This window comes from Melitaea cinxia, chromosome 11 (assembly GCF_905220565.1).
Source record: "Melitaea cinxia chromosome 11, ilMelCinx1.1, whole genome shotgun sequence".
Taxonomy (NCBI): Eukaryota; Metazoa; Arthropoda; class Insecta; order Lepidoptera; family Nymphalidae; genus Melitaea; species Melitaea cinxia.
The window spans coordinates 2,144,182-2,169,003 of record NC_059404.1 but is presented as its reverse complement, the minus strand read 5'-3'; the positions used below and the strand labels follow the sequence as shown (position 1 = coordinate 2,169,003).

Sequence of the window (24,822 nt, the reverse complement as noted above, 5' to 3'; positions counted from 1 at the left end):
GAACGTAAACATACGAGTAGCTGTAAAAACTGTGTCCCATATTGCGAACAATTTAAGTTTTAATTAACGACATCGGCCATCAAAGTACTAAGAAAATATTTAATGTTCTAGATAAAAATGTACTTATGAATAAGTAAACATATTTATAAATAATTAATAAATGTTGTATATAAATGTACTTCAGTAGGTACTTACCACATAAATAATTTTAGTACTCGATATTAATTTAATTAAAAAAATCACAGTTAATCGTTAAATATGGTTTCTTTGTTTGGAACTTAATATGTCAAATAATATGAACGAAATTTAAGCATTTTGAGTATAAAATTAAGTTTCGTAAATTTTTCTGATTTCGTATTTTCTGTTAAGTATGCTGACTTTATAGGTAAATTACAATATTAGTTTTGTTAAAAATTAAACCCAAAAACATCATTCACAAAAAAATATAAATTGAGATCATTCAAAAATTAAGATATCGACAGATATTTTGAGACCGGTGACTTAAAATGCTCATTATTGTGCAGTATGCCAAAATGACCAAAATTTTAAACGGTAAACGTCATCTATCTAAGTAGAAATCAGAACATTTAATAAAGTTGATATTTTTTTATACAACTAAGTCGGCAAACAAACGTACGGCTCACCTGATGGTAAGCGATTATCGTAGCCTATAGACTCTTCTACAACACCCGAAGCATCGCAAGCGAGTTGCCGACCCTATTCCCAATCTTCCAAGGAGCTCTGGTTACCTTACTCACCACAAGAACACAACACTGCTTGAAAGCAGTACTATGTAGCTGTGATCTTCTGTAAGGTCAAGGTACTTCACCAGACGGGCTGTTCCAGATTTTGAGCAGGGTATTTCCTGCTGTGCCTACCTGTGATATGTGAAACTAATTTTATAGTCTAGTAAAGTAGTCATTCCGACAATGAAAAACTATTTCCTACGATGATGCGATAAGTGTTCCCACTTATAATACAAACCACGGAATATCTCTTAGGTTCTATGGCGTGGAGGTTGTCCTATTCCTGATCCTATTCGTATTAGTCTGTTCAATGTTGTTATTTAGTGTCTTATTTAGGATACAAAAGATTCATTTGTAATCGTCTCCCATCCAATTTAACCATACAACAATATTCTTGTCTGGAACCTAGCGACATGAGCTTTCAACGAAAAAAAAAACCGAGTGGGCTTTAGGGCACATGACTGAATTAAAAGTTTTTTAGTTGGCACTACAGTTATATACGAAACTTAATTTACTCTCTCTCCATCTTCACTAACTTATATCTCCCTCTCAACTTCCGTCCTCCTCGCCCGATCACACTTTTCGTAACGCTATCGTCACGCATTCGTCAGCCTACTCCCCAAGTCAAGCGTGCGTAAAGAAGTTTTATCTCAAAAAAATTTTTATACTATTTCAAAGCGGATTTTGTGAACCTCATATAAAAGGCGATAAATGCCACCGATTATCATCATTACAGCCTTTACAGTCCACTGCTGGACATAGGCCTCCACAAGTTTACGCCAAAAATAACGTGAACTCATGTGTGTTGCCCATAGTCACCACGCTGAGCAGGCGGGTTGGTGACCGCAGGGCTGGCTTTATCGCACCGAAGACGCTGCTGCCCGTCTTCGACAAAGCCAGCAGTTGGATGGTTATCCCGCCACCGGTCGGCTTTTTAAGTTCCAAAGTGGTAGTGAAACTGTGTTATCCCTTAGTCGCCTCTTACGACACCCACGGGAAGAGAGGGAATGGCTATATTCTTTAGTACCGTAGCCACACAGTACACCGATTATAATACCACCGATTATAAAGGCCTACTTCTCTGGAGGCACGCGACTACCACCAGTCGTCAGTCGTTAAATAAAAGTAAATATGGCGACATTTCACAGTCACAGAGATAATATTCTCCATCCTCATCATCGTGATGATAATATTTTTCAGTTCAACAATCGTAATAGTTATTTATGACTGACAAGTAAATAACAATATACAATGTATATGTTTGCAAAATCTTCCGAGAGCTGATAAGAGCGGTTGGAGCTTGAGAGTGATAGTTCTGTTTGAGGTACGATTTAGTCGTTGGGGGGTCGAGATAGTGCGTATTTATTTTGTATTACGGTTATTTCTAAAATTCTATTAAAGAGTAAAATGGTGTTTGCTCAAGTATTACACGCCTTCCTTTTTTTTTAAATTTTTGCAATCGAAATTTTCCATCGCTGTTAACTGAAAGCGCCTTCGACTGATTACATATTTTTGAGGCGCATACATATGTCGTAATTCTGTCACTCTATTTGCTTAATTTTATGTTCAGATGATGAAAATTTTATATTTTCGTTATAATTGCGACTAATAGATTTAACACTGGGGCGTATATTAGTTATAAATAGAGAAACATTGTCATATTTGTAACACCGGAGAAGTTTCGCCCAGTATGCGTTTGACTCTGAAGATGCTAGAGAAGTACCCGGAGCATATCTCCCCAGTCAGTCGTTTGCTGCGGTGGGCATCAGTTCCGCAACTTCCGCAATTCCATTAGACAGGTTGCAACACGAGGATGTCACCGACAATTGGCATTCCAGGAGAAAGCCTGCAATTTTATGATGTAGAGTTAGAAAATGTATCCAGAAATTAGTTGAAATTTATAATAATAATTTATTTATTTGACCCGTTATTAAACATTCAGAATAATAATATTGTAACTTGAAAAGTGCAAAGGCGGTCTTATCACTAATAGTGATGCTATGTTTTGCTACAAATTTCGATTTATTATATTAAAGTAATAAATAGATAATAAATATTAATTAATAAGCAATTTCAAGCTCTATGAGTAATAGAGTTCATTGTACGAACATAAATTAATTTTATTATTAAACAAGGATGAAAGCTACGCATATCGGTAGAAAATTAATATTGTAAGCAATTGATAGGTTGATAGGTTTGTAATTATATTTTATTAGCGTTTCAGAGGCCATTCACGTTAATATTGTCGCATACAACAGGATTAGAAAAATTACGATGTCAAACAACACCTAAAAAGAATGGTATTTTTTTAAAGAATCAGTTCTTTTTTCAAAATATTGCAATTAGTTCATTTAAAAATTTATACATTTATTTATAAATTTACTAGCTGACCCCGCAAACGTTGTCTTGCCGTATAATATGTTATTAACCACCTTAACCCGCCCCCTCTTATAATTTGGGGGTATGAAAAATAGATGGCCGATTCTCAGATCTACCCGATATGCACACAAAGTATCATAAAAATCGGTCCATCCGTTTCGGAGGAGTATTTTAACTAGTGTTGCCCAAATTCAGTCTTGGTCTTGCAGTCTTGGTCTTGTTCTTGCGTTTTTGCAAGACCAAGACCAAGAACAAGACCGCGTATTTTTAGCAAGACCAAGACCAAGACTGACCGTGCAAGACTTGAGCAAGAACAAGACATAGCCTGCAAGACTCTTGCGTCTTGCAGCTAGGACTTAGCGCTATTTCACTGAGTAGTTAGGTGTAACAGTTCGGTGTATAGGTAGGTACGCTTAGGAATTCTATGAGACGCAAAAAACTGTATCAAAGAATATGAAAAACTGGACCTATGCGCATTACGACTAATACCATAAACATAGCGAATAAAAAAATATCTATTAAAATCAAACTGAGTGCATGCATAGTTATGTTTTAACCATCGGCACTTTGATAATGCGGCATCAAAGGTTTTGTACTTACTTCTCAAAGAAATTTGCCGCTTTTCGGAAGTACATGGTTATGATACACGCGCCGGCGGCTTCTTTTGAAATCTAAAACAATCGTTGCCGCCACGCCGAAATCATAACATTTGACACTATTTGATTGCCGCCATAGGGCGTAGGTATACTCATGCAAAATAATTTCGAATTTTAAGAGTACCTACAGGTGTTCCAAAGAATAAATAAGTTTCAGAGTGCTTAGAATGAAAATGAATACATTATACTGATCACGCAAGTAGTATTATGATTAGGATAAAATGGTAAGGATAGGTAGTAGATGTCATATTAATTCATTCTAGTAAGTATATATTATAATATTGATTACTTATATGGTTTTAAACTAATTACTTAGGTACTATTATTGTACATTTAGTCATTATATTTCTTAAGTTTTTACAAGAAAAAATAGCAAAAAGTGTTCAAATATCACCCGTTTAATAAATATTGTAGCCACTTTTAAATATACTTGAAACGTGTAAAAAAATTCTACAAAACTAATAAAATAATATAAAAAGCGTAGGTACTTACCTACTAATAAAATAAAAAGCCTGCGATAAGAGTTTTGTATTACTTACCAGCCCGAATATCTCTGAGAGAGATGATGAGAGTAAGTATTTACTAGCTGTGCAGTCAAGTTATTGTAATTAATTTGTTTTTTTACATGTTTTAGCAAATGTAAGCTTATAAATCATAAATGTTTATTAAGAAACAGTTACTTCCATGGAAAACGACATATAGGTCAGTTGATTTTTCGAATTTCTTATCAAATCTTCAGTTATTTATTAATCTGCTTGATCTTTACTATGGCTATGTTAATTCAAGCTCACAATGTTCCAATTCTAATACGTTTTTCTAAGATTTAAAGTAAACTTTAATAAATAGTAATAGACTAATAGGTAATTGCAAGACTTGCAAGACTCTTGCTGCAAGACCAAGACCAAGACCAAGACTGGGAGCGCAAGACCAAGACCAAGACCAAGACCAGGTGTATTGGCGCAAGACCAAGACCAAGACTGGCTAAGTCTCGTCTTGTTCTTGCATTTGGGCAACACTAATTTTAACTAACATTGTAACACGAGAATTTTATATATAAGATTTATTCATTCAAAGAATCGAGCTTAAAAAAGCACGAATAATTTCGACATTATCACAGAAAATTTTCTTCACATCAGGATATAACCTGCTCAATATCTGGAGCAGCCCATCTAGGGTAGTATCTTAACATTACAGAAGATCACAGCTAAATAACGCCGCTCTCAAACTGTGTTGTGGTCCTGTAGTAAGGTGGCCAGAGCATCTGGGATGGTTGAGGGTAGGGTGGCAACGCACTTGCGATACAGTCGTCTATAATCTACGGTAAACGCTTAGCAACAGGTACGTTTGTTTGCTGACCTAATTGTTTAAAAAAATACATTTTAGAACAGAACATTTAGAAGTATGAACAGTAATGAGACAGTTACTCAATTTATACTACACCAACTGCTCGCTCTGTTTGTACCTACTAGGTGTTGTAGGTTTCATTAACAAAACGAAAAATTGTTTATTTTTGAAGTTATACTTTTTTTGGCGCGTTAGGTTAATTTTTACGATGCGCGTGCCCACCGTCACGAAAAAACCGACACCCTGAAATTAGCTAGTCAATGAAGAAGAAGTTAGCAACGTGGACTTAGCTAGCCAATGAAGTATAACTTATTACGGGCGTACATAAGTACACACCTTTTCTTTTGACTCATCTTGATTATTATAGCATAAAATAATATAAATATAGATATCCCTAATAGTTACCACGTGACAAGCACTAGCTTTTTTAGCACCCAACAAAATTTACGAGTGTGGTATATGTTATGTGTTGAGTTATGTGTCACACATCAAAAATTTAGAATCTCCTCCTTTTTTGCAGTAGGTAAAAATATACATATTATTATTTAATTTGCTTATGTCCTAAGACGCTGAAATATATTATTTATAAGATATTCGGGGTTTATGAAACTTAAAAGATAAAATTTATTATTTATAATATTACTAGTTAGTAACCCTTAGGTGAAGTTATTAATATAAAATAAATAATTAAAAGATTAGACAGAAAGTGCATTGTTCTATCGTAAAAGGGGATGATAAGAAGCGCTTCAGGGAAAGTTAGTTAACAGAATAAAGTTGGACATTGGCCAGTTAGTATGTGTTTATAGTGTAACAAAAAATATATGCCCAGATAACCTATAACCTAAGGAAAGACAACATATGGTGATCTTTTTACGAATATATTTTTGAGTAAGTACCCATTTCTTAACAATAATTTAAGCCATGTAGGTATAATAAAGCTAAGTTACAGAAGTTCGAGAATTCATCTCTTACTGTAGCATAAATTGTGGACTATTACTAAAATTGAACACGTTAAAATTATTTTGTCTTGTTTATTACGCTTTCTAAATCAAAATATACGATTTGATTCAATTTTAAATTTCGATACTCGTCAGACAGATTGAAAAATAAAAGTATCGTGCTGTATTACAGACTAAAAATTTCTTAAATAAAGTCTTATTTAACGTAAAAAAAAACTCAATTTAGAACTGCAATTCTTAAGTAATCTAATTTCGAAAATAAACAAGTATAAGCTCATTTTTCTTATGAATTTCCGATGGAAAATCCAATTGGTCATATACAAATAAATACATAATATTGACTTTTACTTATACACAGAATCAAATTGTTGGTTCAACATATAGGTAAGTTAACGAGTAAATATCATTGCTTGTCGATAATGTTGTCTTTTACAGTCGTTTATATCTCAGTATTACAGTGAATAACGACAATTTTTGACGTTCTTACGTAGATTTTACATATATGTGGATCCTAGTTATCGATATGGTAGAACTGTAATAACGAATAACTTAACTGTATATAATATTTAATGTTTAAAGTAGTTGTGATGTTCAAAAGTAAAAAAACAAATTAATTGTTTACAATACTCTACGTATATTGTTGTAAACATACACCTGACATCAGGAAAAGGTAACCCTCTTTATTATTTTTACATTTAAGCAGGATTCCTAAAAATTCTCCGATTCTTGATTCTCGAGCAAACCCAATCGTTTGGGTTCAACCCTTAAATATAGGAACATGGTTTTAAAATATTTTGCGTTATTTAAAAAAAATCAAAGAATAAATTCATACCTTAAAAGGGGAATTCAAGAATTACGTCGGCAGAATTTTAGCAATTTTTAACCCTCTCCTCCTTATCAGTGAAAGTAACAAAACCTTCCCCCCTATGCTTGCGTAAACATTGGTGTATATATTTTTAAAACATGGTGTATTCTATTCAGGTGTACATTCTATTCAGGTTTTTTTATTGTTATTCATATGAATTTATTACACAATAATTATATCTATTCAAGAAATATTATTTCAATTTTTATTCAAGAAAATTGTTAACATTTATGGATGTATTAAAATATATACTTATCGTATAAACGATATATTTTTTTTTTCTATTTCAAATTTGGTAACTTTAAGTAACTTGTTCTCTGTCCACTTGGATAATCACTGGATCGATAATATTTGGTATTTGTTGTTCGATGTGTTTATAGACATAATGACAAAAAATTATAATTGGTAGGTACTACAAAGTTGATTTTGTTTCTATTACAACTACTGTTTGAACTAGTATTTCAAGTTTTTTAAGTCACAGAATCATTCTTTTGTGTGATGTATTCTATTTTTTACAGAAAAATGAAAAGTGACAATAAATCTTTATCTCTCCACAAAATGAAAGGAAGTGATATGGGAGTCGATTTAGAAGAAGCACTAGAAATATGTGGTAAGATCATATCATTAGTGTGCTGTTCTGTTGGTCTATTCTGTTTTGAATACTCCCTACAAATATTTTGTTTATTAAATAAGCTTTTAAACTAATCCAAATAATCGTCAGATTCCTTGGAAAAGGATAAAACAAAAAAATAATAATGGAAACCTACCTCTGCGATTGCAGTGTCGTCTGTTTTATTTTAGATCATTACTTTTTTCTATCGGGTCTCATAACAAACATTTCAACGATAGAATAAAATTCAATCTTTAACTTACTCACCCTTGCCTCTCCAAGTTTTTCTGTTTAAAATTTTAAAAAGAATTTTTTGACCGATTTTATCGAATTTCAAACGCCTGATAAATTTTTATAGCTACACAAGTTTTACTAATGTTGCTCTTTTTATTCTACAGGAGCAGGAAAATATCAGGTATTTCATTGTTCACTAATGGTGGCAATTCTCGGCGCTGCAATTTTGGAGATGATCGGTTGCTCTTTCATTCTACCAGCTGCGGCTTGTGACCTTGAGTTATCTAATAGTATTAAGGGAATTATAACTTCAATTCCTAACATAGGTAGGGGTATAAAGTGTTACGTTTTTAAATCTTATATGTACTGTTATTGTTTTGTTCCCCATGTAAATGATTTTTAATAACTTATATCAATTACCGATAGTGTTCAATCTTGGACATTTTTGATTTCTTTAAAAATGTATGGTGTCAAAGAACTTAATAATGTAGTCAATGTTATAAAAATTTTAACAGTTGCCATATAGGAATGCGCGTGAACAAACTGCATATTTTTTATCTTTAACTATCATTTCTGATCTTATGTTAATAGATACAGCGAGCCGTATAATATCAACAAACAATTTACTTTTAAGAATAACATAACTTTTACACATCTATTTATAGCTAATTACGACATTTGCAAATATTTATTAAAAAAGAAAAATGCCCAAGGAACAGTCATTAAACTTAACATTGCTACAAAAAACCGTTCATTAGATAAGAAGAACAAAAGAATTTTTAATTATAGTGCCAAATAGAAATTTATTTTTTAACAAAATAGTGATGAACCAAGAGTGTTGAATGTTAAGGGTATTTATTTATACTGAAGTCAAAACATCTATTTTTCATTATAGGCCGTACGGCTGAAATAAAGTCAAATGAAAAATTTCATGATTTTAGCCCATAATGTGACCTATGACAATAGACAGTTTTTGTCTCGAAATTTAGTACGATTCTCTAGGGAGAGGGGATGAATATTAAAATATGTAATAGTAAACGGAGTTAGGCGTACAGCTTATTTATATCAAACATTTTTACTACACTACTTAAAGTTTTTTATAGACTTAAAACATCGAGGTAGGCACTGCAGGATATATTTCTCAAGCCCAGTTGAGGAAGTGCCTCAATCTTATATTATCATAGCGGAACAACACTGCTTCCAAGTCGTGATATGATCCTATGGTGAGTAAGTTAGAGCTCTCAATATGGGTTGGGAATAGGGTTGGCAAGGCGTTAGTAAAGGTCAATTTTTTTAGGTGTTTCTAGGCTGTGGTATCCGCATACCACCGGTAGGAGCGCTACTCTTGCTTGAATGGAAGTAAAACGTAATCTTTTTACAGGTGTTATAATAACTGCACCATTCTGGGGTCGAGCAGCTGACACCTTCGGCAGGAAACCAGTTCTGCTGTTCACGTCTCTCGCATCGGGAGTTATTTGTTTGACAGCTGCTTTCATGCCCGGTTTACTTAGCTTTGCTATATGCAAGTTACTCGGTTCGCTTTTGTAAGTACACAAATAATATATCTGAACAAGTAGACTAAATATTTGTAAAGTCAATATTTGATGACACACGTGATTCTTATATTCAGTTTTCTTACATTATGAGATGGTGGCAAATTAAACAGGCTTTTGTTTCCATATTTTATCTAAATCCCAGTTGGGTTCTACCGCGTTTATTTTTGATTGTCCGATTGATTAGCGTAAAAACTATGTATAAAAATGTATATGATGTATGTATAAAAATGAATGTTTGCCTGTATGTCCTTTATAGAATCGTAAACTATGCATTTGATCATGTCGTGATATTCAGCAAAGTTTTGTGCATGAGCCCACAAAGGTTTCTGAATTCGTACGACAAAAAAAACGTAGCAACGCGCAGGGTACCTACAGCAAAAAGAACGGGAAAAATAGAGTAGTGTCGAAAAAAGATCTTGAGCGTTTTTAGAAAGTATAAATTATGAATTATTTTCAGCAACCATCGATAATATTTTATTGTTATTAATAAAAAAAACTTATTCTACTGGAAGAAGATTTTACTAATTTATAGATAATATAAGGTTTGAAATTAATTATCTGATGTTATTGAGGTAGTGTACAGCAGGACATCTTCAAAACTTGGAGCAACCCGTCTGGGAAGTACTATATTCTTACAAAAGATCACGGCTAAACAATACTGTTTTCAAGTAGCGTTGTATTCTTGTGGTAAGTAATGTGGCCAGAGCTCCTGGGGAGGGTTGGAAGTACGGCCGGAACACATGTGTGAAGTTAATATTATTTAATCGTTTGTAATGTTTTGAGTAGCTAGCTTTACTTTGATGTTCACTTGTTCAATTTCTGCTCAGCGTATATTATTTTTATTTATATAGTTTAATTTGGATGTATGACCTTGTGAGTTGTCCTACTGTACCTTGGAGAATACATAAAGCAGTAGATCCCGGTTGTTATCATACACCCTGATATCGGTCGATGCTCGTCCTAATGAAATTTCCTTACAACTCGCAGTGGTGCAATATGGTTGGTTAAGCTCTATTCATTTTTGAAATGAACAAGAGTCCATTACAACACTGTGGGACATTTAAAGGCTGGTTTATTTCAGTTCATATTTAATACACGTAAAAAAATGCATCACATCCATTCTCATAAAAATTGTTAGCCAAATAAATCAAAAATTTAAATTCTTTTTTAGTTTGTCCTGCCCTTCGTCACTTGGGTTTGCATACGCGGGCGAGCTGATGCCCAAAAGACGGAGAGATCTCGCTTTAATGGTCTGTAACGCTGTACTAATGCTTGTGGCGTCGATGTGCCCAAGTAAGTATACTTTTTAAAAGTGAAAGACATACTGCTCTCAATTAGCGTTGGTAAATGAGGTAGCCTAAGTTTACGAGGAAGCGCTGTGGTAGCTGCAGGGTCGGGCTCCTGATGTTGCAGGCGGTTATAGGTTACGGTAAAAAATAATAAAATTAGATTTTTTGTACTCTTCTTCTACATGGAGAAAGAGGCCCATGCCCAGCAGTGGGATGTTACAGGCTTAATCGTGATAGTGGTCGTATTTCTGTAAAAATAATTTAAAATAAATGAAGACAATTAGACACGTGAAGAATTTATATTTCAGCATCATCATCAGCTCAGCCTATTGCAGTCCACTGCTGGACATAGGCCTCCATAAGTTCGAATTTATATTTGTTTAATTTAAAATTGATATCATACAAATTTTTAAAATGATTTGTATCTAACTTTACGTTTTATTTTTACTTGTAGTAATTGCATGGGGCGTATTATCTTACGACTGGTGGAATAGTCCTTTAAGGTTACGACAGTGGAGAGTGTTGACAGCGGTATACGTCACTCCCCTCATACTAGCTGCATTGTGGCTCACACAGGCGAAGGAGAGCCCCAAGTTTCTCTTGATGAAGGGCAAGCACCAGGAGGCTCTGGACGTTCTAAAACATATCTACGCCTCGAACAGTGGGTGCTCGAAGGATGATTATTGTGTATGTTTTTACCAATAAGCCCTATTTTATTTATAAGCTTATAGTTATCACTTACTGTACATCAAATTTCACTGGGTCAAACTCAAAATAATTAAAATGATTGAATTGCGCTTCTGTGATATTATGCTCTTCTAATTGACACACATTTATGATTAGTTTCTATACATTTAACTTAGTAAATCAATATTGAAAGCAGAATGCATTTATAGTGAATGCGAACATTGTGATATTTATTAAAATGTTTTAAGTTTCAAGATTAATAAAGAGTTATTTCGAGTTTATTAGTCCATACATCTATACAAATAAATAAAATTGAAGTGTCTGCTTGTAATATTAAAATAGCCGCTTTTTACTAAATGCATATGGATGTAACACGGTAAATATACCAAAATAACATTTTTTTACAATTTTTGCCTGTCTGTATGTCTCTCTGTCTGTTTGTTCCGGCTAATCTCTGAAACTGATGAACCGATTTGACGGGACTTTCACTGGCAGATAGTTGATGTAGTAAGGAGTAACTTAGGCTAACTTTTGTTTTAGATTTGTTCAATTCCACACGGACGAAGTCGCGGGCACAGCTTGTTGTATATAAAAAAAAAAACATTTAAAAAAATGTAATATAATAAATGTGCTGTGTGGCTACGGCACTAAAGAATTTAGTCACCCCCTCTCTTCCCGTGGGTGTCGTAAGAGGCGACTAAGGGATAACAAGGTTCCACAACCCCCTTGGAACTTAAGAAGCCGACCGATGGCGGGATAACCATCTAACTGCTGGCTTTGAAATACACAGGCCGAAGACGGGCAGCAGCGTCTTCGGTGCGACAAAGCCAGTAAGTACTGCGGTCACCAACCCGCCTGCCCAGCGTGGTGACTATGGGCAAAACACATGAGTTCACGTTATTTTTGGCGTAAACTTGTGGAGGCCTATGTCCAGCAGTGGACTGTATAGGCTGTAATGATTGAATATAATAAATTACAATCAATATCAAGTACAAATGACAACTACTACATTAACCTTCGAGATATGTTGTATTCGAGATATATTGACTAGCGCGTTGGCGCAGTTTGTAGTGGCCTTGCTTTCTGTTCTGCGGGTTGCGGGTTCGATTCCCGCCTGAGTCTGGGTGTAATATAATATTTGTATTTATATATTTATATATGTATTATTTCTATGTACGTTTATCAAAAAAAAAAAATAGTTATAACACAAGCATTAAGTTTCTTACCATAGGAACAGACGACCGTGTGTATGTTATATGATATTTATTTATTATTTATGTTATTACGACTTGTTGTTTTATGTTAATTAACTTTATAAATAGAATTATACTCTTCAGAAAGTATTTTTGATTCAAAGATAACTGCCATCGAGAACAAGAAAACACTATTTATAGGTACTATAACTAGTGTTTACGTAATATATCTAATGTTTAAATGTATTTTTTTAATTAATTAATATTTTTGCTAATTCAACTTTTAATTTTTTTGATTTTTTTATTTACTTTTTTTATTTTATTTATTTATTTATTTTATACTTTATTGTACACCACAAATATATTACAAACAAAGCATAAAGACAGTGAAGTACAATGGGCGGACTTATGGCTAATTAGCCATTTCTTCCAGACAACCCATTTTTACCTTGTATTTTACCTTGTGACGAAATAAATGTTTTCATTTTATTTAATGTTTGATTTTGTAGTTTAGTGCTATTTATTTATCGAAATATTAGTTTAAATTAAGCATAACATTTTAAGTAATATTAAAACAACAAAAATTTTGGTCACTGAGCTAAACATCTATATAGTAACTAGCTGACCTAGCGAACTTCGTACCCCCTTATTTTATTTTATTTTTTAATATAATAATTACATATATAGCCTATCTTTCAAGTTGGACCAAACTGCACACGAAGTGCAAATTTGATTAAAATCAGTTAAGTAGTTTAGGAGTCCATCGCGGACAAACAGCGTGACGCGTAATATATATACCTATATATATTAAGATAGGACATAGTATATATAATAGCATATCATAATAACAATAAATGTCTTAGTGTTTTTTCCATGGTAATGGCTAACATCCGCATGTTCTATATGCCACGCATCTATTTTCCATGAATAGGAATCGAACCGCGACGGCTGGCGCAACTGTCAGTTCCTGTGATCACATGGCTATTGTGTGGTTGATAAAACTGAGAAACCCATTAAAATATATATAAATATCTATATTTCAGGTAAGATCCTTGAAAGTTTCAGCAGAAGATACCGGAAATTCTTCTAATAATGGCAATTGCGAAGTCGGTACTAAAGTCATGGCAGATTCTGCGTTTGCACTTCTCAGACCACCACATGTCAAGTGGCTGGCGTTGACCGGTTTTCTAATGTTCGGATTATTTTCATTGTAAGTATGATAATATAAATATAATAAGTAAATTAAATAATAAATAATGTTTTTTTTTCTAAATTAATTCACGTATTAACACACACGCTATACAAAATTCTTTTTTTTTTGTAAAATAATTTTTAAAGATTTTCATCCTCATAGTAGCACTGTTTTATTGAATTTAGGTGCAATTTATTTACAATTAAATTAATATTCATTACACACACACAGACACACAGTAAAGGTAGTTTCATTGCCTTTTCAAATACATTTATTATGATTTTTTACGATATTTCAAGGCCTGCTTCATAGGTTCCTGTTTAATTTTATATAATGTATGACCGTATCAAACACCACATTATCCTTCAAAAATTTCTATTTACAAACTGCGAATTGAATACTTATCCGTATACTTTATTAGTTGACATGAAAGACGAAATAATAGACCTTATGGTATGTTCTACATCATGCTAATAAAGCCTCTTAGCAAGTTACGTTTAAAACAAAATTTATTCATAAGAAGTGAAACAGGTCCTTTCGTTGTAAGGACAATTTTAAGTTTGTGCTGTTTTTTTAATAGTACAACATCCACAGATTCGTAATTGCATTTTTTTACATCTAGCGCTTTTAATTACATTGGCACTTCAAGCAAGGAGTCCTCAGACTGCCTATGAAAGCGGTCTGACACTGAGGGGTTTTTCGGTTACTGTTTATATACTTTTATCTTTTTTTTTTACTATACATTTTTCAATTTTTTTTCCTTCACGTATAGGCAACGCCGTCGACATATACTTTTATTTCGTTTGTTGTTTTTGTGTTTGTTACATCGAAATTTTTTTTTTTGTTTTATGTCACTAGGTCGGCAAACAAGCGTACGGCTCACCTGATGGTAAGCGATTACCGTAGCTTATAGACACCTGCAACACCAGAAGCATCGCAAGCGCGTTGCCAACCCAATCCCCAATCCCCCCCAGGAGCTCTGGTCACCTTACTCACCAACAGGAACACAATACTGCTTGAAAACAGTATTATTTTGCTGTGATCTTCTGTAAGGTCGAGGTACTACTACCCCAGTCGGGCTGCTCCATATTTTGAGCAGGAAATTTCTGCTGTGCCCTACCTCACTAAGTAGTGTCACTAATAGTGATCTTTTACTTACACATCATATTTATTTATGACTAAGGTAGCACAGCAAGAAATTTCCTGCTCAAAATATGGAGCAGCCTGACTGGAGTAGTCCTCGACCTTATAGAAGATCATAGTTAAATAATACTGTTTACAGGCGGTGTCATATTTCTGTTGGTGAGTAAGGTAACCAGAGCAGCTCCTGGGGGGAATTGGGGATAAGGAAGGCGCTTGCAAAGTTTCTGGTGTTGCAGACGTCTATAAGCTACGGTAATCGCTTATAATCAGGTGAGCCGTACGCTTGTTTGCCAACCTAGTATGTATTAAATATGTATGTATTAAAACAAAGATGATGATTTTATCAAACTATATATCTTACTATTTTAACTGTGTACTGTTTTGATTGAGTTCAACGACATAGTCGTATAATATGTTGCACAATGTTAAACGCTATGTTTTTCAGATTAAACGGCTTGTTTTTGTTTGCTCCTGACACTATCAACAAGGCTATGACGCACCCATCTAACAAACCCGTTACAATTTGTATGCTGATGAACAATTCAGAAAATTCGGTAATTATTTATATTCTAACTTAACTACTACAAACTCACTATTATATATACCATATTACTACAAGGTATTGTTAAACTGGCGTCTTTCCATTTAAATGCGATATTAGAATCAATATTACAACGTGTAACTTACTAACCCTTAAACTTTAATTAAAATAATAAAATTATTAGTAAATAATTATTATTTATAATATTACCATCATATTATGTAAGTTAGTGTCGTGTCAATGACCGAATCACCCGAGTTGTACATTAAAGTCGATTATTTATAACAAATTTTCCCACGTCTTCTCAAAATTTTTATTCAAATTCAGCAGAGTCAAAAAATAAATACATATTTTAAATATAAGTAGCCTAAGTTGCTCCTTATTACAACAGCTATCTGCCATTGAAAGTCCCCTCAAAATCGATCCAGCCGTTTCGTCGTTCGTCGAGGTTAGTCGGAACAAACAGACAGACGGACAGACGGACGGACGGACAGACGGACGGACGGACGGACCGACGGACAGACAGACAGACAGACAGACAAAATTGTAAAAATTGTATTTGTACCGTGGTTACATCCATGTGCACTTAGTAAAAAGCGGTTATTTTAATATTACAAACAGACACTTCTATTTTATTTATTTGTATAGATTTTCCCACAGTTACCTCAAATCTATATGTGTGGACAGACAAACAATTCCTGCCTTCCTATGCGCGTAGGAGTATTTATTAGTCCTTCAAGATATTTTGTACCAGAGTATTACGATGAAATCATTTGTCTTCCAGACATCGTCAGACAACTGCGTGGATATGATATCATACAGAACGTTCACGATCACTGTTGTGACATCACTGATCAACGGGGCTCTAGTGATGCTGATCAGCCTCAGTCCCCTTTCGAAGAAAACCTCGGTAATAGGCATGTTCGGACTTGTCGGCGTGGCTTGTCTCGTATCTGCAATTACGACTAACAGGTATTACTTAATTTTTACGTTGTTGTGGAACATTCGTTACACAAACTATTTTGTTTTGCTCGAAAAACGAAAAATAACAGAATTCAATTTCATCGACAAGTAATACAACGTAAAAAATAATACTAAAAATTATATACCTACGAAATCGGAGATCGATATTTACGTCATAATCAGTTTTGTGTCCACCGATCATCAGTCCAATGATATAGTTGTATTTACATAATTATTAACTCTACGGAATCGAGACATTTTATAAACTAAAAAATAAAATAAAAAATAAAACGAAATGTCAAAACCGATAATTATGACACTAATAAGGTAATATGATAATTATGATACTAATAAATCCATTAAATACGTAAGCTATTTTTCGATCAGTTTAGACTCCTCCCTCCTTTAAATGAGATTTTGATTGAGATTTGGATGAGATTAAAATTGAAACTGTACAATAACGGCTTTAATTCGAATTTAAGTGTTTTATATTAATTTATATATATGTATAGAAAGGATCTTAATTATGCTAAATATGCTGTTCTAACTCTATGTTATTTTTCGTTTTTAGAATAATCGCAGGAGTGTCGATGTCAGCCCTTCAACTAACTGCACTTGGTATCGGTCCGTTGACAGCATACTCTGTGGAACTTTTCCCAACCAGCTTAAGGTAAGACAAATTTTAGTCGAGACATATTTAACTGCCCTGTTGACGCAATTAGCAGTATACCTTTTTTATGGACTCAGGGCAAATTTGTTATGGATACTCTCCAGTGGGTATTGACTTAAAACCCTGGGGTATTTCTTCTTCACGCCTAGGTTGGGATCACGCGGACGCTATGTACACAATTGCTCTGTTCATAAAATAAAAAATAGAGAGTTAATATTGTTACGAACACTCGAAGAAACTAGCGCCATCTAGCGGCAACCATTGAAACCACACAAAGACAGAGACCGCATGAAACTCTCTACTCAATACTAGATGGCGTTAGAGGAACTACTGTGGAACTTTGTAGAAGTATAGTCTCGAAAACCGGGCACATGCGCGAACTTTCCAGAATGGTCTGGGCCTCGTGTCGGCCGATATAAATAGCCGCAGGGAGGCGAGCGAGTGCAGTTCAGTTTGAGCGATCTTCGAGGCGACTTCAAGAGTGAAAACTAGTGATCAAGAGTGGTACCAGCGAAACCTACGACATTGGCTACGACTGAGGACATTGTGAGTGCTTAGTGTTTGAACTTAGTGCTTAGTGTTTGAACCTAGTGCTTTGTGTTGGACCTAGTGCTAGTGAATAAAGTCTTGAAAAGAGTCAGCAGGTCTTTCTCTCCAAATCCTTCGAACGCTAACACGTAACAACTGGTGTCGGAAGTGAGATTTGGAGATGCCATTGACTCCGAGAGAAGACTCCAAGGACTTCAAGGGCGTCAGGACAAGGGCACAACGAGCTGCGGAGCCCACACCTACTAGGGACCAAGCTCCGCCCACCACGGACCAAGCCCCGCCCACTGGATCCGCCCACCTTACCACGTCCATCAGCGACCCCGTAGCTTCTACAGACTCTCAAGTGGCTCTTCAGTTAGGAAGTTTAATTAAATTAATGGAGCAACAAAAGGCTGAAATTCGTAGTGCTTTGCAAGAATCACAAGAGCAAACAAGTTTCAAATTGCAAGAATCAAAAGAGCTCCAAGAAAAAACGCTTTGGGCTGTAAAAGATGTTAGTGACGCGGTGACTAAACTTCGAAAAGATGTCGACGTAGTGGAAGAACGAGTTACCGGGTTAGGATTGGATCTTGAAAATGTGAAAACCGGCCTCGCTGAACTACAGAAGAGAGTAGTGCGCCTTGAAACCATGAGAATCGCGATGTCTAGTGGAACTACCGGAGTGGGGCAAGGAGCAAAAGTGAAAGTGCCTCCATACGACGGCACTACTTCGTGGAACGCTTATCGTCGACAATTCCAGACTGTTGCTACTGCCAACGGATGGACGGAAGAACAATGCCTAACCGCTCTCACTGTTGCGCTCAGGGGGCAAGCTTTGTCGGTTCTGGAAGCACTGCCACATACGGAAAATGGGTTCCAAGACTTGATGGAGGCACTTGAATCCCGGTACGGGGATAGACATCTGGAGCACGTGTTCCGTGCCCAACTGCGTGACAGAGTTCAACGCCCAGGAGAAGGACTACAACAATGGGCGTTGGAAATCGAAAAACTCGTTAGGAAGTCACACCCAGGAGCAGACACCAAGATGGTAGACACGAATATTGTTCAAGCATTTGTCGACGGAATCAAAGACCTGGAGGTCAGAGCTGCAGTGAGGCTTCGTCACCATACATCGTTAAAGGAAGCATTGGCGCATGCTTTGGAGGTCGAGGCTGTTCGCCATGACATACGGCATAAGATCCGCGAGGTTTCTGAGCAAGTCAAGGTAGTTAAGGCTCCTACGAAGAAAAGTTCTGGAGTCATGTGCTACAAGTGTGGCGAGAGGGGCCATCTTCAGCTCAACTGTCCGCAGAAGAAGACCCAGATAGCACGGATGAAAAGGATAGAGGAACAAATAGAGGAGCTGAAGAAGCAAAGGGCTTCGCCTCCTGCCCGGGATCAGGAGTATGACTTCAAGACGAAACACCGCAGCGGGAAGTTGTATGGGAATGCCGACGCACTCTCACGAAGGCCGTGTTCGGAAGACTGCAAACATTGTGTTAAGCAAGAATCTAATGAAGTAACATTAAAGCTCACAAGAACAAGTCCTTTGGGTATCTGGGAGAGTGATGCTATGAGGGAAGCTCAAGAAAGAGATGACGACCTTCGGCACATCATCACATGGAAGAAACGGGGTGACGTAAAACCAATCTGGAGTGAGGTTGCACCCACTGGCGCTGTCACTAAGGCGTACTGGGCGCAATGGGACAGTCTGATACTTCAAAACGGAATACTCTACCGGAAATGGGAGAAGACTAACGGCAGAGAGTTCCACCTTCAGATAATTGTCCCAAGAACGAGAGTACCAGATGTTCTCCGTGAAATACATGATGGCGTATCAGGAGGTCATCTAGGTGTCAAGAGGACGTTAACAAAAGTGCGAGAACGATTCTACTGGTTGCATTGTCGAGATGATGTACAGGATTGGTGCCGCAAATGTACTACTTGCGCTGCTGTAAAAGGACCTCAGACCAGGAGCCGTGGGAATCTGCGATTGTATAACGTCGGTGCACCGTGGGAACGAATTGCAGTTGACGTAGCGGGGCCATTTCCTGTAACGGAATCGGGAAACAAGTATTTTATGGTCGTCATGGACTACTTCACCAAATGGCCCGAAGTGTTCGCCATACCAAACCAAGAAGCTACAACAGTCGCTTCTAAGTTAGTCGAAGAAGTGATATGTCGCTTTGGTGTGCCTCTAGAAATCCATTCTGATCAGGGCAGGAACTTCGAATCGCAAGTATTCCAGGAAGTGTGCAGAATTTTGGGCATGCATAAGACGAGGACCACCGCGTACCGTCCACAGTCTGATGGAATGGTTGAGAGATTTAACCAGACCCTTGAGAGGCATTTAGCGAAATTGGTAGACGACAAACAAAAAGATTGGGACAAGTATATACCGCTCTTCCTTCTGTCGTATCGAACCACCGAGCATGAGAGCATAAAAGCTACCCCGGCGTATGTCAATTACGGTAGAGAATTACGAATACCAGTAGACTTATTGACTGGAGGGTCACCGGAGGAACCAAATACCGTACAAGACTATGTCAGCGATTTAAGGGAAAAAATGCGCTATATACACGCCTTGGTTCGGGAAAATGGTTTACAGTCAAGTGAGAACATGAAAACCCGATACGACCGGAAATCGAACACGAGCGGCTTCAAGGAAGGGTCACTGGTGTGGCTGCATAACCCAACCCGCCGGAAAGGGAAATCGCCAAAGTTGCAGACCAAGTGGGACGGTCCATACAAAGTGGTTACCCGACTGAATGATGTGACTTACAGGATTCAAAAGCAACCAAGAGGGGCATTCAAAGTGGTACACCTAGACCGTTTGGCGCGTTACCATGGCAGTAACAACGATGCTCGGGACGAGCATCTCTAAGAGGGGAGTAGTGTTACGAACACTCGAAGAAACTAGCGCCATCTAGCGGCGACCATTGAAACCACACAAAGACAGAGACCGCATGAAACTCTCTACTCAATACTAGATGGCGTTAGAGGAACTACTGTGGAACTTTGTAGAAGTATAGTCTCGAAAACCGGGCACATGCGCGAACTTTCCAGAATGGTCTGGGCCTCGTGTCGGCCGATATAAATAGCCGCAGGGAGGCGAGCGAGTGCAGTTCAGTTTGAGCGATCTTCGAGGCGACTTCAAGAGTGAAAACTAGTGATCAAGAGTGGTACCAGCGAAACCTACGACATTGGCTACGACTGAGGACATTGTGAGTGCTTAGTGTTTGAACTTAGTGCTTAGTGTTTGAACCTAGTGCTTTGTGTTGGACCTAGTGCTAGTGAATAAAGTCTTGAAAAGAGTCAGCAGGTCTTTCTCTCCAAATCCTTCGAACCCTAACACGTAACAATATTTAGGAATGCTTCATCGTTTACTAGAAACACCACAAAAATGTAAGAAAAATAAATTATTATGAAACGAGAAACTTCTTAACTACATACACTCTTTAAATCTAAAACATATTTACTTTTTACTTAACATCTGTGCAGATTATTTATCTTATTCTCTTGTATAAAAATATTGTCTCAGTAAATGTTGTTATACGTCGTCGGGTGGGAAAGCCCAAATATTTTAAACAATGAAAGTAATAGTAAATAGTTCTAATGTAATGATAAGACGACGTGACTCGTGATATGTATCTTCATCATGCATCATATATATATATATATATATATATATCAAAATATTCAAAGACAGAAGTTGAATGGTTATCTCGCCATCGGTCGGCTTTCCAAGTTCCAAGGTGGTAAATAAACTGTGTAATCCCTTAGTCGCCTTTACCACACTCTCGGAAAGAAAGGGGGTGGCTATATTCTTTACAGTCGTAACCACACAGCAGTATATATAGTATAGTTCATAAAATAAGTCTCAGTGTATTTGATGGCCTACTTCGAAAAGTACTTTACCCACACAAAAAAAGACATTTTTAACTGAAAAAAAAAGAGGAGGTTGCTCAATTCGATCGTATATATATTTTTTATGTATGTTCGAGGATAACTTCGTCGTTTATGAACCGATATTGATAATTCTTTTTTTTTTTTTGAAAAGAGTTATCCCACGTATGGTACCATGATAAGTAAACCAGGATCTGATGATTGAACCTCAGAGAAATTGAGGGAAACCCTCGAAAATCGCAGTGACGACTAGTGCGTTTGTTAATTTTTTTCGTCTACTTACGTTCTATTACTTGTCGATGTAATTTTGAAGTCGGTTTTTTTTCGTTTGCGAGCAAACACAATTATTTTTCTATTAGCGTCAGTAGATCATAAGCTATAATTATGCGCTCAAACAATCAAACAAATTAGTTAAGTTTGTAATAAATAAAGATTAGTTCGTCGTTTGGGGAAATTATTTTATCTAATATTTTTGTTACAAATGTTTACTTAATTTAAAATAAAGTTTATTACGTTCTTACTTGTGTTAAAGTACAAAAAATATGTATAACGTGGGTCAGTTTTATATTTTATTTCAAACATTACCCTACATTTACCTTCATTTACCATTCTTCTTATGTGATTAACCATGATTTCGTTTGGGATCATATAATTTTAGGATAAAATTTATCAAGTGGCCTAGCTAGTAATATGACCAAATATCATGTCTTTATTTAAATTAATTTACAAATTTAGACGTAGGCGACGGCGGCGGCGTTAGAATCGATTGAAAAAAAACAGTTTCCAAAAAAAGGGTTCCCAAAAAATTCATTATACCCGCCGTGTTGCTGTGAACCTGTTACAGTTTTATTGTAGATCGAGTATCTAAAGATCCTAAAAATTGGAGCTCCTTGGCATCCCTTAGATTCGGGACCCTCATAAGAATTTTCGAAATCGGTTCAAAGTTTTAGAAAAGAGGCAGACAGCCTTTGAAGCTGGTTGAAACTACACTAAACTTATCTCAAAATTTAGAACATTACAAAAAAATCATATGAGATAAGAAACTTGATAGCAGTTATTTTAATTAAACAATTCAAGAATATTTATTATTTACACAGATTATGTTATATTAACAATTTACGACACTGTTATTGTGTTGGTAAAGACATGTCGGGAAAGCCCGTTGATAATTTTTGAAATAACAAGTTTTAATAAAAATAAAGGTATTAGAAAATGTCGCTCAAAATGTTTTATCATCACAATAATTTATCACAAAATCTTTTAAAATACAATTACTACTCGTGTCTTTAAATAAAGCAATAATTATTTCGTCATCATTAATTGTAATGTGTACAGATTATATTTGAGAAAGAAATGACATAAGGGAAGTTCAATGATGTAAACCAAACCCAATGAACGTCGATCTAACACTGAATTTATTGAGACACTTGTAAGTTAATATAGGCAGAAGCACAGATATCATATGTGCGGTACGAAAATCTAAGGTATATGGAAAAACATCAATGTTGCAAGAAGTAAGCTAAATTAAATTAGATCGCAAAGACAATAACATTGCTGATTGTGTGCGATAACTCGTACACTATCACTTTGTTAAAAGCAACTGCAATAGTCAAACTTTGCATCCGTTTATCTATTAGGCGCTGTCTTCCTTGTATTTCTCAGGCTCATCTTAACATTAAATTAAAACATTAGGTTTAAATATTATTAAGGTTCTCTAGTTTACTTCTATAACACTTTTTCTTTTATTACTTCTATATTATACTTCTATAATCACAGATTTACAATGTTTATTTGCCTATTTTTTTCCATACAAATTATATGAAATTTAAGTAAAAATATTCATGTCATGATTTTCAGCGTTGTGCATGAGCCCACAAGGTTTCTGAAAAATGAAAAAAATCGTAGCAATGTGTGCAGGGTACAGCTAGTTCACGATATAAACTATAAGTGTACAAAATTTCATACTCCTCCGTCTGCGCAATTTTCGCAACAGTTATCTTTAAGTTTTTAATTCCTTAGAACGTGAATACATTCATGTGGCAGGGCGTTTTCAATGTTTTACATGCTGGGCCAGCAGGGAACTGAGGGCCGAATTGCCTGCGTCGAAATCATTAACGATAATGTCCATAGTCACCACGCTGAGCAAGCGGGTTGACTTTGTCGCACTGTAGATACTGCTGCCCATCTTCGGCCTGTGTATATATAAGCCAGCGATAAATGGTTACCCCGCCATCCGTCAGCTTCTACTGTCCCAAGTTCGTAGTGGAACTTTGTTATCTCTCTTACGGCACCCATGGAAAGAGAGCGGGTGGCTATATTCTATTCTGTCGTAGCCACACGACACGGCACAAATATGATATTTAATTTTAAGTGATTGTAAATTGCAACAAAGACTTTTTACTTATTTTTAAACATTATTGTCATTGCATATGGTACTACGATTTAAATTAAATCTTACAATTTTTAAAACATTAGCGTGCCAATAAACGTATAAACGTTACCAGGGCTACAGCAGTAGGAGCAGTGCTAATGTTCGGCCGGATAGGATCCGTGGTTGGAGCCAACGTTTCCGGAATCTTTCTCGCAGGCGCCTGCTCGCTGATATTCTACGTGTTTTCTGGACTTTTGTTCCGTAAGTAACTAGATAAATAATTTCATATTTGAGGCATAGATCAAGTAAAAAGAATAGATAACGCACTTAGAACAAAAAAAGTGAAGCCACTTTTTTAAATATGTGTGAGTGAGTGAAGTGTTGACACTTTTTAAAAAAAGTCCCTGAAAATTTTATTAAATGGGATTAAACACAATTAATTTAATATAGGTAAAATGGGTATGCGAAAATAAAAATCTGTTTATAGTTTTAAATACATTTACTCCTTTTTTGCTTCAAATTGTTAAATAAATCTATTGCAGCCATGTTTTGATTTAATGAATTATATAAATCTGTGTCAATGAAAATTGCGTTTTTAAGTAATTGATGATTCCTCTGAAGGGCAAGTTCCTGTTTTAAAGACGTCTAACTCTTTGCTGTAATGATTTAATTTTTTTACATTTTTTTTAATAAAGTTCCTGTTTTTTTAACTTTTCTCTTAGTTTATGTTTTCTAGGTGTATCAAAGATTGAATCTTGGTTAACGACTAATTTAAGACTCATCCGGTAAACAAAAAATTCAACATTAAAATACCTAGTAGTAAGTAGTAGTATATACGTGATGGTACTCTGCGAAGTCCACGTTTTGTACCGTACATGTCAGCTTTATCAAAATGGTTTGAACAAACCACACTAGATGAGAATGGCTGTCGTTGTAGTTCATTTCAGCTCAGTCGCACAGCAGCTACCTATTCTATCTATCTCCTATTAA

At 35.7% G+C, this 24,822-nt stretch overlaps 1 protein-coding gene across 1 annotated transcript; it reads left to right on the top strand.

The window, feature by feature from the left end:
- The first annotated feature begins 7,471 nt into the window (after positions 1-7,471).
- LOC123657981 (organic cation/carnitine transporter 7-like) lies at positions 7,472-24,101 on the top strand. Its single transcript, XM_045593460.1, has 10 exons — positions 7,472-7,559; positions 7,958-8,119; positions 9,175-9,337; positions 10,521-10,642; positions 11,093-11,325; positions 13,562-13,728; positions 15,299-15,407; positions 16,179-16,366; positions 16,929-17,027; positions 23,966-24,101. The coding sequence occupies exons 1-10, from the start codon at positions 7,472-7,474 to the stop codon at positions 24,099-24,101; spliced, it is 1,467 nt and encodes a 488-aa protein (XP_045449416.1).
- Positions 24,102-24,822: the final 721 nt, after the last annotated feature.